The sequence below is a fragment of the Silene latifolia genome, chromosome 8 (genome assembly GCF_048544455.1).
Source record: "Silene latifolia isolate original U9 population chromosome 8, ASM4854445v1, whole genome shotgun sequence".
Classification (NCBI taxonomy): domain Eukaryota; kingdom Viridiplantae; phylum Streptophyta; class Magnoliopsida; order Caryophyllales; family Caryophyllaceae; genus Silene; species Silene latifolia.
Window position 1 is genome coordinate 25,634,439 of NC_133533.1, and position 14,199 is coordinate 25,648,637.

The window sequence follows — 14,199 nt, forward strand, 5'->3', positions numbered from 1 at the left end:
GAAGAGCAAGACATGATGAGATTGGGCCTTATGCTGATCTTTTGCTTTCTGGTTAGTCATCTTATCCTCTCAATTATCTTTAATACTTAAATATCTTCAGAAGTTTAAATCATGTTTATTCATGCATTTGTATTAACTTGATACATGTGAAATATTTGCCAAGGGGAGGGGGAGGGGGAGGGGGAGGGGGGAAGAGGAAGGAGAAGGGGTAGAAGTAAGAGGAGGGAAAATGGAGTAGGGTAAGGAAGGTAAGGGTAAGGATAAAGAGAAGAAGGGAGAATGAGGAGGAAAGTTCCAAGTTGGATATGGCAAGCCATCTCGGAAAGAAATGAGACACTTAAGTAAAATGCACAACATTTTTTTTGGAAGGGAAATAACATGCACAACTTTGAGAGGGCCAGGTGAGAGATTTTAACATCCCAAGTGCCAAGTTGGATGTGGCATGTCGTCTCAGAGACAACAAGTTGTCTCAGAGATGGTTTTGTTTACATTGATGAAGTTATGATGAGATTGAGACGGGATATGGGGAGGGATAACTCTATTAAAAAAAAAATTAATTAAATGTGGGTTTTTTTATTTGTCCAAACTATTGCTGGGTTAAGCTCTGAGGATGGAATCTGTGAATAAATGTAGATTATTTTGGAGTTGATTGAGCTGCAAAATTAGTAATTGGGGAATTGAGTGGATTGGGTAGGTGAGTAAATCATCACTCGGCTAACTTTTTCTGAATGTCGTTTGCTCGATTTAGATATTTGTGTTTTATTGGGTTGAAAAAACCGTGGTTTCAACTTTCGAAGACTATAATTGATTGTCACATGAGACATTTAGTCCATTTAAGGGTACTAGATGATGCTATTTACCTATGATAATTCATGGTCTCAGAAAGTGAGCTAATAATAGCGTTTACTAGAATCAGACTGATTTGTTACTCTTTTTCATATGAGAATCTTTTTAATTATGTGTTCTTTAATTTGCTCCACTTTGAGTTAAAACATTATGGTAACCATTTAGTTAAATTGATTGTTTGTATTGTTATTTTTTTAGTTTTGTACGTAATTGTGTTTTGCAAGTTGAGAAACTACAACAAGCATACAACTGCATACTGAATTCTTCTATTTGGTTTGATACAATGTGAGGCTACATTATGCTGTAATTTTTCACATGTATATGGCCTGTTTTATGGTTTTATCCTTCTGCCATTAAAAATTGTCTTGCAATCCCCAAGGTGAATAGATTCATAATTGTCATTTTGATCAGAATGTTCGTTTTGATCATGGTCTAGCCAAAGTCAATCAAAAATCAAACATTTTATAGTCATATTGCATTTAGTGTTTGCTTGTATAGTTGTTGGTAGGGTGGGGGGTGGTTCTTTTTAATGGGTTACTTTGAGTTTGTTTTTACATTATATTTTCTAGATTGAATTGGTGGTAGTGACTGCGTATTGGAGGCCGAAGTTGCTGGTGACAGTGTCAGTGGTGGGTGAAAGTGGTGACGGTGGAGAGCTGGCGATTTGTGTCAGTTCCATTTCCCTTCAGTTTCACTGTACACTCCTATTTCTTTTCTCTTTCTCATCTTTTTTTGGAAGATCATGCTTTTATTTATGCCTGGTTTTTGTTGAAACAAAATCTTTGTTCAAGGTCATGTTCTCGTACACTCTCAGGCTATGCTTTTATTTATGCTTGGTTTTGTTAATGGAACTGGTGATTTGCGCTTGGTTTTGTTAAGATTGAGAGGGATGTGGGGAGATGGGTAGATGGGTGGGATTTAGCTTATGTTTTCCCCTATGGCTTTTGGCAGACTATTGAAGAGATACTCATTTGAATTGTTATGGCTTTGAGTACTGTGTTTGTAAATTAATTCTGTGTAAGTATTAAACGGTTGTATAAGAGACATTTGTTTAAGAAGAAGCGAGTGTGAATAATTTTGCAGGAAAAACTAAATGACGTGAGGAGATGTAATAAGGGAGAAGTAGAAAAAGGAACAGCTAGAGTAAGAGTGGTGATTCGGAGAGCCGTAGCTTGGAATTCAGGCAACCGATCGTTAAGCTTCAATGATTTTGATTTCGACTCCTTCGTGTATCATAGCCCCTGCCTTTTATCAGTAATTAAGTCTATGAACAATAAAATATGTTCTCTCGTTGTCTCACATTTGCTTTATTTTTTTTTTTAATCCATGATGTTATTGTCTCTCAGTTGCTTATAGGGGAATGCAGTGTACACCCGTACCTCCCTCTTTACAACCATACCCCGCAATTTACCGTTGTCATTGAGACATTGTAATTATTAAGTTATTCTTATGCATGATCTTTTTAGCCTTTATTGCAGTTGAGTGGAGAAATAACAAGGTTTGACAGTCATACATCCTTATGACTTTAAACTTCGAACTCAGTTGGTTTTATGGTCGTGAACTCGTGATGTTACGCTTGTTCATGAAAATGTTACTAAATATTAATCTATGAATAAATGCATTGCTATGAAGTATTTAGTTATAAGTTTACGCCTAATGATTGATGTGTCACGATTTGAAGAGGTGCACCAGCTTGGTTAATAGTTTTATCAATTTTTGAGCTTTGTTGTTGTTTACTTCATTTGACACATAACTACTGTAAATCATCTCTCCATGTCTTTATTAAAAGATTAAGGAAGACAGTTAACTTCCCACATGCTTGAATGAGGGCATTTTTGTTCTAAACTAGAATTGCATAGAGATCTCCAATAGATCGTAGATAATGCCTCTTTGTTTTTAGGTAGATTGGTAGAGGCTCAAATGAAGTAACTGACAATCTTATACGGAGTATAATTGTTCTAATCCATCTAACAGTAGAGAACAAAGAAGGGCACTTTACACATTCAGGCACCAATTATACAATCTTCGAATAGCTGAAGATCAAGGACTGTCACATGAGTGATGTTTTTGAGTTAGTCTTCTGCATTCGACAGTGTTAATTGTATAACTAATATATTTCGTAAAGTTTAGTTAATATACCTGCAATCTGTATAGTGGAGCTAAATAACTATTAGCTTGGTTATGTGATCCTTTCTTTAGGTACTTAGTCAGGTAGAATATTGTCTACTTGTTTGGGATGGCTATAAGTATACATAAAATAAAATAAAGCTTAAATGCAGTTCTCTGTTATACATAAGTTGTTGCGGAAGACTTCATATACGCTTACCCGTCTTATCAATGTCTATACATTAGTATTCTTTAATGGACCTAGAAATGTGCCTATGTTTGATTATCTATACCTATAGTTTTATGAAATACTAGGGTGAAGAGTGCGGGTGACGCCCTAATTCTTTGAACTCTATAGAATGCAAAGTCATCTAAAAGTTATGAACAAGCACTAAGACAAACCTATGACTAGTACACCAAGTGCAGTATTTGAATTAATTTGGGGATGTCGATTTCTAGAATAAAGGCGAAGCAGAGGTGGGAACAAGGATGATTTATTTGAAGATGAGTTGTAGACTGGTGGGCTCAGAATGGCGAAAGGTACAAAGCATTATCTTGTACAGTTGTACTGTTGGTTAGATTTCACATGCTCGTGTTTTCAAATGTATAGCCCGTAGCTCTCTTTGTTTTTGGTGGTCTAAGCTCTCTACTATTTTTTTTAATTTAGGGGTGATGTGATTTAGGAAATTTTGGGAAGGGGAGCCGAGCTTAGAAGATTTCAGGATGGGATCATTGCAGAAAGCACTTGTAAGTAGTGACCATTTGTTGTATGACATTGAGTTTGTGATTGTTATTTACTCTGGCCTATCAGGTTGATGCCACTGAACAGGTTGGGTAAGCAAGCAATGCAATAGACATGTCATTATTAAAAAATATGTTCAACCATATCAGTGTTTATTTAGATTGTCTTTGACATTTATTGTTTAAATCTGGGAATTGATTGGACATCGTGGAAGAAAATATGGTTTATTCTGACTCTTAAATCCTAGTCTTCTTTAGAAGTGATCATGTAGTGTGTTCTAAATCTTCATCTGCTGCAAGGTATAGCCTCCCTTCATGTTAGCCTCCCACTACTACAATTTAAGGCAAAGAGAACGCCCCTTCAAGAACGGATGATAGCGGAACCGGTCTCTTTGTTATATTTAGTTTGGCGGGCATATAGAATTTCAATAGAGAACGGTTGTTTTTCGCTTCAAACCGCAAATCGTGACATTAAAGAAAGCAGTTAGGTTTGTGCAATCAACCGTCCAAATTATAAAAGAGACCGGTTATCTATCCAAACCGTTCTCCTTGATAAAACAAAGAGCACGGTCCCTATTCTCGACCGTTCTCTATTAAATCCCTAAAAACCCCATTTACACTTCATCAACTCATATCGGCATACGTACAGGATGCCGTCTCTTTGGATTGGAGTCCTCTTTCCTCTCCTGTAGAATTTTTGCTCTTTTCAGGATGCCGTCTCTTTGGACGTGGTTTGGTGGATGCGATGGGTTGTTCTTCGTTTCTGAAATATATTGTTAACTCCTAAATTGGCAACTTTCTTCTTTCCCAGTAAGGTCAAGTTCTTCATTTCAGTCTTCTTTTCGTTTGAGGTTTATTACATTAAAGTTGTTTTTACTTTATTATTTTTGTTTGCTTCTCCCTGATCTTTTATCTCTGTTGGTTGGATTGTTGTTTGTTGTATCTACATACCCTTATTGTCAATGTGGGGGAAAGGAAACCCTAACTTTTGGTATCTTCTTCTTTTTCATTTCACATCCCTTATTTCAGTCTACTGAACTTATAATAGCGCTTCCATTCAAGTTTTCGATTTTTCGGGTTACTTGAGTGTTTGGACAATTGTTATGTGAAATAAGTTTGTAGATTAAGGGTGTGTTTGGATTGAGTGATTTGGAGGGAAAAGAAAGGGAGGGAGAGTATGGGATTTAAACTCCCTTGTTTGGATAGCAAATAATGGTGGAGGGAAATGGAGGGGGAGAGATTTGGAGGGATACATTTTCCCTCCTCCAAGGCATATCAAAATCTGCTAGCAATGATCCAGACTCCGTTCTTCATTATGAATTTATGCAAGATTACAAGGTTGTCATGTACTTTCCATTTGCTTTGTTGCTGCGAGTCTCATCTATTAATTATTGACATCATAGGATTGTTGGCTGAGTGCATATGCTTCTGTGACTGCATATACTTGCTTTCCTTCTACTTTGTGTAATTTCCCATGGTTTTAGTATTCTCCATCTCTGAGCAGCTGACCCTTGTTATGCATGCTACTCTAAAAAATATAAGTTTAACCAATCCATCTATAAAGCTTCCAGATGCTATTTGTGAGTGTTCCACATCATTGCTAATGTTTGTGTTCTCCTATTTGATATGCTAGGCCACTTGAAGCATTTGGATGGACATATCGAAGAAGTAAGAGGAACTTAAAGTCTTAACTTTCTGTTAACTTTCACATTTTAAACCGTAACGGTATATGGAGTATCACATCCTCTAATCTTCTCTTTAAATTGACCAGGTTCCTTACTTTAGTCTACCAGCTAATGATCTGGTTGATGTCATTGGCTCATTGCTCCATTGTGCTACAAGTAATAGTTAGCTTTTCACTTTCTAACACCTAAATAATAGCTAAAGTCTCCATTGTCTTGTTAGCTATGCACTCCTTATTGCTTACTCCTATGATGAAACCGATACGAGAATTGTGTTACCAATTCCAGCATTCTCATTAAGTATGATGAAATTGTGACCATCTGTGTTATGAACTCCATGAAAATGGATGATACTTTCGGATGAATTTTGATGGAGGCATTTCCTAGAACAAAATTTGTTATGCCACAAGATAACATTTGAAATTTCAATATTTTAATGAGCCAAATGACCTCAGATAAATTCAAGTGAGACAGTCTGACATCATGGGGATTTTGATTTTTGAGGGTTTAGTATTTTGTAGATCAGTAAGCCTGTGATCACCAGGCCACCAATAATCATGGCATTTATGGCTAGGACATACTCCCTCCATCCCAATCATTTGCTTACGTTTTATATTCTTTGTGAGAAGGAGTATTTTAAATAAAGGTAAACAAATAATTGGAACGAAGGGGGTAGAAATTAAAATCAACGATATTTGTTATGTTCTTGGCTCTGTCATTAGGATTGTTCATTTATTTTTCAATACTGACATTCTGAAGTTGCAGATTGTGGAGAAAGGACTAATGACTAAAGCTGATTATGATGAAGTTAAAGTAAAGCCTTGAGTCTGTTTGAGTATGGACAAGTTCATCTACTTTCATACTTTTCTTGACAACCTGATTGTCGATAGTTATCTAATAACTACTAGACTTTTAGGTGATCCTTCCTTCCCTGACCTTCTACTATGCTTTTTATTATGATTTATCATAAAATTAATGAGCTAAAACTAGACCTGGCAAACAGATCGGTTCGTGTCGGGTTCGTGTTCGTGTCACATGTAAACGGGTTACAAACCCTTCAACCCAAACCCGACCCGTTTAAATCTCGTGTCGTGTTCGTGTCGACCCACTTACATAAATGGGTCATCAAGCCTCAACCCTAACCCGCTAATATCGTGTCGGGTTCGGGTCGTGTTTTCGTGTCATGTCAATATTTGGAAAGTTTTAAGTATATTTATGTGATGAAAGATAAAAAATTTAGGATTAATTTATTAAACAGGTCATTCGTGTCGGGTTCGTGTTTAGAGAGCTCAACCCTAACCCGACTCAATTAAATATCGTGTCGTGTTCGTGTCGACCCACTTACATAAATGGGTCATTAAGCCTCAACCCAAACCCGTTAATTTCGTGTCGGGTTCGTGTCGTGTTTTCGTGTCGTGTCATTATTTGCCAGCTCTAGCTAAAACATTGCACAATCTTGTCACACGAACCTTGATTTTCAAATCGTTACTGATCAACGAATAAGATCTGTTGCAAAGAAAAATTCAAGTTAATATAATATAAATTAACTTAATAGTAATTGGATGCAGGTACTGAAACGGTACTAAAGCTACACATGGAGAACACACCTTGGTGCCATGGTTGCTTAAAGAGTTTGCAAGATAGTTTTTTTCACAGGTACTTTTAATGTTGATATTAGGTTATTTATATAGTGTTTGTAAAATCTATCTATTCCTATAGGATTAGGAATATATGAGCTAAAAGATAAGAGTCCACAAATAGTGTTCTACTCCAACATGAATCTCAGTTTGTGACCTTTCAATTAGGTGACTCTTGTTTGAGCCTCTAAGAGTTGAATCGCCCGGACAGGTTAGCATGGTTAAGAAACTTGAAGAAAATCTCCAAGGTGTGTGATCAATTCATAAGATTAAGTGATTAACCTATTCTTCTCTAACATTCTGACTATATAATTTGAACAGGTTAAGGGAGTATAGCTTATAGGAGGGGCATGTCGATTTTTTCTTAATGAAGATCTACTATAGACAATCAAGCTTACTGGTTACCGTCGTTGGCCGAGGACCTATTTTTCCTAGCATCCTATACACTGGTTTCTATTTTGTTGATAGGTTTGTTGTCTTAATATATTTGAAACATTATGTATGATACGGAGTACTCCCTAGATATTTTGGTAATTGACTTTGGATAATCGATTGAGTGTATAAAATAATTGTTGATTACTGTATCGTCTTGCATTTGTGACCAAGGTTCTGCAACAAAGGCATTTGGCTTAACTTACCTTGATTTTTTTTCTTGTTTATGTGTTTTGGATCAGGGGATCAGCCATGCTTCCTGGTGCATCAATCCTTATTTTGTCTCAGGTAACATTTTTCCACTACTGACTCTTTTAGTGTCGTTTCTGAAAATGAGAAAACAAGATGATAATCTTTATATTATGGAACATGAGCGAGAAAACAAGGTCATGGTGAATTCCAAGTTCGACGATTATTCTTTGTTTTTTTTTTCATGCTTTTCTTTAAGTCATTTGCTAGATTTGATTGGTAACGATTATCTGTTCTTCAACTTTTTTTTTCCCTTCCTCTTTATGTTGTGGATTGATTGTGTGGGGCTGGAGGACATTGATTTCGATTAAATGATAAATGCTAGGAGTAGTTTGTATGTGAAGAAAAAAATTGTCAGCTTATGTGTTGATTGTTTTACATGTGCGTGTGCTTTTGGCGGTGTATCGATCAGATGTGGTCTAATTTTGACTAACTTAGAACCGCTAATACATTGAGTTTTTAATGAGCATATTTATCATAATTATATGCCATATATTGGTGTGTCCTATGTGTTTAAGAGTCACTCATTTTAATTATGTATCCGGTATCAAATATTCACGAGAGTCCTGCTATATAAACTGATGCAAGCTTCATTTTTCTGCAGACGATGATTACAATTTTTTGAAGTTCGATTTATTTGCACTATGATGCGACTAAGTGATGAGGATTGAAGATTTTTATTTATGTCTTGCACATGGTAGAGTATCTTCGATATTTGTAGGCTCTTAACAATATGATACAATTTTGTATTTTGTTTCAATAAAATTTGTCCTAATGGTTCAAATTAAATCGGAAGGTTTTTCTTGTGTAAAAAATGCCGGAGTTTCTGAATTGTAACAGGTTTAATTCTTATGAGCTATACGATTCATTCGTGTAAGGTTACGATAAAAATAGAAATATTTTTTTAAAAAAATTACAGAATCAAAGAGAACGGTTAGTACCATCACAACTGTTCTCTTTGAAATGATAGAACTAAGGCGCCAAAAAATCGAAAACTCTAACAAAGAGAACTGCCTTATCAAAGAGACTGGTTATTTCATGTAGCCGTTCTCTTTGATATATCAACGAGAACGGTTCTAAAAGGCAACCGTTCTGATTGTTGTTACAAAGAGACCGGGTTGACTTGATTTCAACCGTTCTCTTAGATCAAAGAGAACGCTTGGCCACAGGACGGTCCAAACTACGTATAAGAACGGTTACCAACCGTTCTCTTTGATCATTTTTGTAGTAGTGTCCCTTCATGTTTTGGTCTTTTGGTGCTAGAGCTTAAAAATTTAATAATCGTATATATGCCAATGATTACGACAATATAGGGACAAAGTCACACTCTTATATGTTATATACTAGCAAGCTAGTTAAATGTTAAAATAGCTTGTGGTAGAGGCAGTAAAATAAATGATATGGTATTTGCTAACCTTTTCACAATGATGCAGCTCCTCAGAAAGAACGTGAAGTGAATCTAACGTTCGGTGGCATTGATCTGAACAACTAAGCCAGGTCAGGTTTGTGTTACTATCACCACTCACGTCTTCGAAATAGTTTATTTGTTATTTTTATGTCATAAGAGAATTTCTTTTGTGCGATGCTTCTATCTCGTGGTTTTATCGGTGTGGAAGTTTCTGGATAAAAAGCTCTTGATTGTCCTTGGCAGACTGAATAGGCAAGCTTTTAAACTTAAGGTGCTTTGCATCCTTTTTCATTGTACAACACTAACAACACCGTGGAAATTAAAGGCCATCAACGACTCATTTGATGAATCCCAGTCACTATAAAACTGCTTGTTCTTTTCTCCTACAACATCGAGGCCAGCGACGACTCATTTGAAGACTCTAAGTTGGGTACATGCTAGATTGCTCTGACATAACATTAACTCGTAGACTTATTATTTTGTTAGATTTATCCGTTTTAATAATTGTGGATCAATTTATATGAATTTGTATCATATTTCGTAAAGTTAAAGGTCAGACTTATTTTATATGTATATGATGATGATGTAATCTAATTTTAATTTTTGATTAAAAATTATCAAGGTCTTACTTTATTGAATGATATTTTTTTTTGTTTTAAAGAAAAACCTAAGAGACTGGTTTTAGTAAATCACAGGTTTCAAAGACAGATCAAAGAAACCGTTTATGGTCAATAACTGGTTTCTTTGAAATAATCAAAGAGACCGATTTCTGCAGACAACTGGTTTCTTTGAAATAATCAAAGAGACCGGTTTCTCCACTCAACTGGTCTTTTTGAAATAATCAAAGAAACCGGTTTAAATAACCGGTCTCTTAGGCTAAGACACCTGTGAGCTAGAGACCGGTTATAAACCGGTTTCTAAGGCTATTTTTAACCGGTTTCTTTGGCTTTTTTTTTGTAGTAGTGTGGTGTCGAACTTGTTACTACTTAAACAAAAGCAGCAAATATCTAAATACAAAAAAAAAAAGTATACAAATCGTTTATGATTTGCATTTGACCAACATTTTTCTAACACCCACAAGTAGACTTGACAAAATTATTCCTCCAAATGATCAAACATGTATTCGACCTAACCTGACATTGGAACTGAAAATTCGAGCTTAATCAATATCCCGAATTGATCCTACCCAGCATAGTCTAACCTGAATTTTTATTTTTTTACAAACAGATCATTAACTTGATAGTAATTGGGTTGGATATAACCGGAACTTGAAGTGATCTAACCTGACCTAAACTTTTATTTTTTTTCACATTGATCGTTACCTTTAAAATTGGATAGTAATTGAGCCGGAAATGACACGAACTTAAAAGTGATCTAACCCTATTTGACCTAATTTTTATTTTTTCCACACCGATCATTATCCCTAAAACTTGATAGTAATTGAGCCAAGATAACCCTAACCCGAAATGATCTAACTCGACTTGACTTTTTTTTTTTTTTTTTTTTTTTTTTTCATCGATCATTACCTCTAAAACTTGATAGTAATGGAGCCGAAAATGACCGGAATCTACTGGTGATCTAACCCGACTTGACTCGAATTTTTGTAAACTCAAGATTAATCCAGGTTCAAACGATTTGACCCGTTTTCGACCCAATCTAACCCGGCCCGTTTATCACACTATTAATAGAACCGTCCCTAGAGTTTTCACTAGTACACCTCTAGGTGTCATATTATAAGATGACTCAGTCTACCGGTACACCTAACACCTATTACTAGAGGTGTCATATATGATAAAATGACTCGTTGTCTACTGCGTTTTTAACAAATTAGCTTAAATTGTTGTTGTGCCACCCAACACATCCTTCCTCCTCTTCGGAGACTGGTTATCCGATAAGGAGGAAGACGAGGACGATGCAGTCCTCTGAGGGGCCCTTCGTTTTGCTGTGATTCGGATTGGGTCAGGTTCAGCAGAGTTAACCCGAAGAGGGAAATTGAACAAGGCCTTGTTCCCCCTCATTCGTAAGGCAGCCCGGTCATAGGCCAATGCCGCATCCTCAGCAGTCCCAAATGTCCCCAGCCAAACCCGAGCGCCATTTTTGGCAGGGTCCCGAATCTCGGCCGCATATCTCCCCCACGGCCGCTGTCTGACTCCTCTATAACGCTTCTCAACTGGAGGGTCATACAACAACATATCCTCCGAATTAAATGGCAATTTCTCCGGTGGGTCTGTGACAGGAGACCACCCCGTATCAATGGCATCCTGTAACACGTCATACAACAACATATCCTCCGAATCGTCCTCTTTTAACGGTAATTCACCCCAGTTATTCATCAGGAAATCAGACAACCCGCTGAAACGAGTGGCGGCCGCTTCGGAGTTACTTGTACTCATTTTAATTTCTCAGGTGGGTGTTAGTAGTGTGAATTATGTTCCGATGGTTGGTTTAAGGGGGATGAAATTTTGTATCACGTCCCTCCTATTTATATGTTATCCACTAGAAATTTCTAGAAAAATCCATGCCTAGAAAGTTCTAAAAGCAAGTGTATAGTAGCGCTAATCGACAGGTTGGTCGCCATGCATGTTGGCTATGTTTGCCGACTTATCAAAGCCAATAAAAATAGGACATGATAGAACTAACCTTGTGTTCTAAAGTAGTAAGTGTAGAAAGTTCAAGATATACATTAGCAAGTATAGAGGTTGTATGTTTAGAAACTTCTAAATACATATAAGTAAGTGTAGAGGAGGTGGTATGTCTGCAACTAAGGCAAGTGTAGAGGTCGTATTGGCTCTGTTTGCCGACTTACAATTTTTAGAGCTTACATATAGTAGTAACCTTATTTTTAGAGCTTACATATATTTTATTTGTTAATCTAGGTAGGCCATAATCCAAAAATGCAAGTGAGAAGGATATACTATCTATTTCGAGTAAAAATGTACTCCCTCCTATTCCAAATAAGTGTCCCATTTGGACAATGGCACGAAAATTAAGGAATATAGTTAAAATAATGAAAATTATTGTATAGGGGTAAGAATATATGAGTTAAATAATGAAAAGTATTGAATATGATGGGTTATGCGTGGTTGGGGTGGTAAATAAAGAAAAGAGCTAAGGGTAGAAAAGTAAAAAATCATGTCCAAATATGGCAAATGAGACAGTTATGTGAATAGACGGAAATGGCAAATGGGACAGTTATTTAGAATAGGAAGGAGTATTTAGTGCTTAATACAAATTACACGAGATTAATAAGTGTTTTTTTATGATGACTAAGCTTTGTCCGACGTGAGACGTCGATGCTCCTCGGGTCCTTGGAGGTGAGGTCTTGAACCTACTCTCTTTGCTCTTGAAACAGGGAACAAACCAAGTTTGGGGTTTCCGATGAAAGTATCTCTGATGAGGAGATTTACTTGGCCAATCTTTGTAGGTTAATGACATTGCTCTAGTTGATTACGTTGGTGTATCTGCTGTCAAACATGCAACCTATGTGCCTCACACTGCCGGGAGGTACCAAATGAAGCGTTTCAGGAAGGCTCAATGCCCCATCATTGAGAGACTTACCAACTGTCTCATGATGCACGGCCGTAACAATGGTAAGAAGTTGATGGCTGTTAGGATTGTGAAGCATGCCATGGAAATCATCCACCTCCTGACTGAGAATAACCCTATTCAAGTTATTGTGGATGCCATCATCAACAGGTACCGACTTCAGCCATTCACTATTTTTGATTTCTGTTTCCTGTTGACATTGGCAAACCACGATACAGAGTAAAATTTTCTAGATTTACCTCTGCTGTCACACTATGATGTCCATCTGGTCGTGGGCATTCTCCTTTACTTGTTCTCTCTTACAAATTGTTGTCTAAATCCAGTGGGCCTAGAGAAGATGCTACCAGAATTGGATCGGCTGGTGTTGTGAGGCGTCAAGCTGTGGATATCTCTCCATTGAGGAGGGTCAATCAAGCTATCTATCTTCTGACAACAGGAGCTCGGGAGAGTGCTTTCAGGAACATCAAGACTATTGCTGAGTGCCTTGTTGATGAGGTCATCAATGCTGCCAAGGGTTCCTCCAACAGGTATATTTTCTACTAGCAAGGGCTTTATTTTTACGAGTAATCCATTGGTACGAAAAGTCACAGGAAAAACTACCCTTGAAAACCTAGGAAAGTAGGAACTCGTAGAAAATGCTATTTGTTACTCTCATTGAGGCTAATGTCTCCCGTTGTTTGTTTTACTTAATGAACTCCAATCCAAATAAACCCTCTCTAACAATTACCTTAAGCGCAGCCGGCCAGCCTGGCTTTTTTTTACCAACTAACCATTAACTCCAGTCCAAATGCAAATGCACCCTTAATTGTGGCATTTTGGAGCTTCATTAGGTTATCTGAAGCGTGTATCTATTCTGTTGATGATGCTAATTTGTCTAAACTCTTTAAACATTTCGTGAGTGCTATTGTCTTTAGCTGGCATGGATCGAGACTTATGTGCTGTGTTTCATTTTATTTCAGTTATGCTATCAAGAAGAAGGATGAGATTGAAAGAGTCGCCAAGGCTAATCGTTAAGAGTCCCGAAGGATTGTGGTCTGCTACTATTTCTGAAATATGTAGGTCTATTTCTTTACAAGTATCAGATCTGTTGAGCCTTATGTTGAAGACAGTGTGTTTTTTGTTAGTAATTGTCGGAGAATAGACGCTTCCTTAAAGAAGCTAGCCTCGTTTTTCTTTGAACTGCCCTATGATCAATATTTATACATTGCTTCAATGCTGTTTCTGGATCCTTTTCTGAATTTAAAGTTTGTTTAGACGGAAGATGTTTATTTTCTACACTTGTATGTTTTGTTTCTCCGACACCCAACTTTGGTCGTCGTACATCCTGCTTGGCACTTGATTTTGGATCAAAAGTTGAATCTTGTTCGAATATCAACCTGATCTGATTTATTGACGCGGTATCCTGATCTGATTTTTTTTAGCAGGAATTCTCCTTGAGTTTGCAACTGCTTTGTCATCTCAAGATCCAAAATTATTACAGAATTCCTTGGAAGAATCTGCTCCTGCAAGGTACTTGCATCTCTTGCTTCATGGTTTCAGTTATAGAACTTGT

At 36.9% G+C, this 14,199-nt stretch overlaps 2 protein-coding genes and 1 long non-coding RNA gene across 6 annotated transcripts; 2 read left to right on the plus strand and 1 right to left on the minus strand.

The window, feature by feature from the left end:
- Positions 1-4,279: 4,279 nt before the first annotated feature.
- On the plus strand, positions 4,280-8,482 carry LOC141596603 (uncharacterized). 4 transcript variants are annotated; one of them, XR_012522520.1, is made up of 9 exons: positions 4,280-4,503; positions 5,327-5,361; positions 5,465-5,534; positions 6,141-6,291; positions 6,944-7,031; positions 7,162-7,260; positions 7,334-7,480; positions 7,687-7,732; positions 8,298-8,482. It is a non-coding gene; the product is annotated as an uncharacterized LOC141596603 (long non-coding RNA). The 4 variants fall into 4 exon arrangements; XR_012522519.1 differs by having other exon boundaries at positions 4,281-4,508; XR_012522518.1 differs by having other exon boundaries at positions 4,284-5,361.
- Positions 8,483-10,847: 2,365 nt separating this feature from the next.
- Positions 10,848-11,503, minus strand: LOC141596601 (ethylene-responsive transcription factor 2-like). The gene has a single exon (XM_074416801.1). It carries the CDS (start codon positions 11,492-11,494, stop codon positions 10,934-10,936), a length of 561 nt encoding a protein of 186 aa, XP_074272902.1. The 5' UTR covers positions 11,495-11,503; the 3' UTR covers positions 10,848-10,933.
- A 998-nt stretch (positions 11,504-12,501) lies between these two features.
- Positions 12,502-13,907, plus strand: LOC141596602 (small ribosomal subunit protein uS7-like). The gene is made up of 3 exons (XM_074416802.1): positions 12,502-12,797; positions 12,971-13,174; positions 13,607-13,907. Exons 1-3 carry the CDS (start codon positions 12,613-12,615, stop codon positions 13,659-13,661), a joined length of 444 nt encoding a protein of 147 aa, XP_074272903.1. The 5' UTR covers positions 12,502-12,612; the 3' UTR covers positions 13,662-13,907.
- The last annotated feature ends 292 nt before the right edge of the window (positions 13,908-14,199 follow it).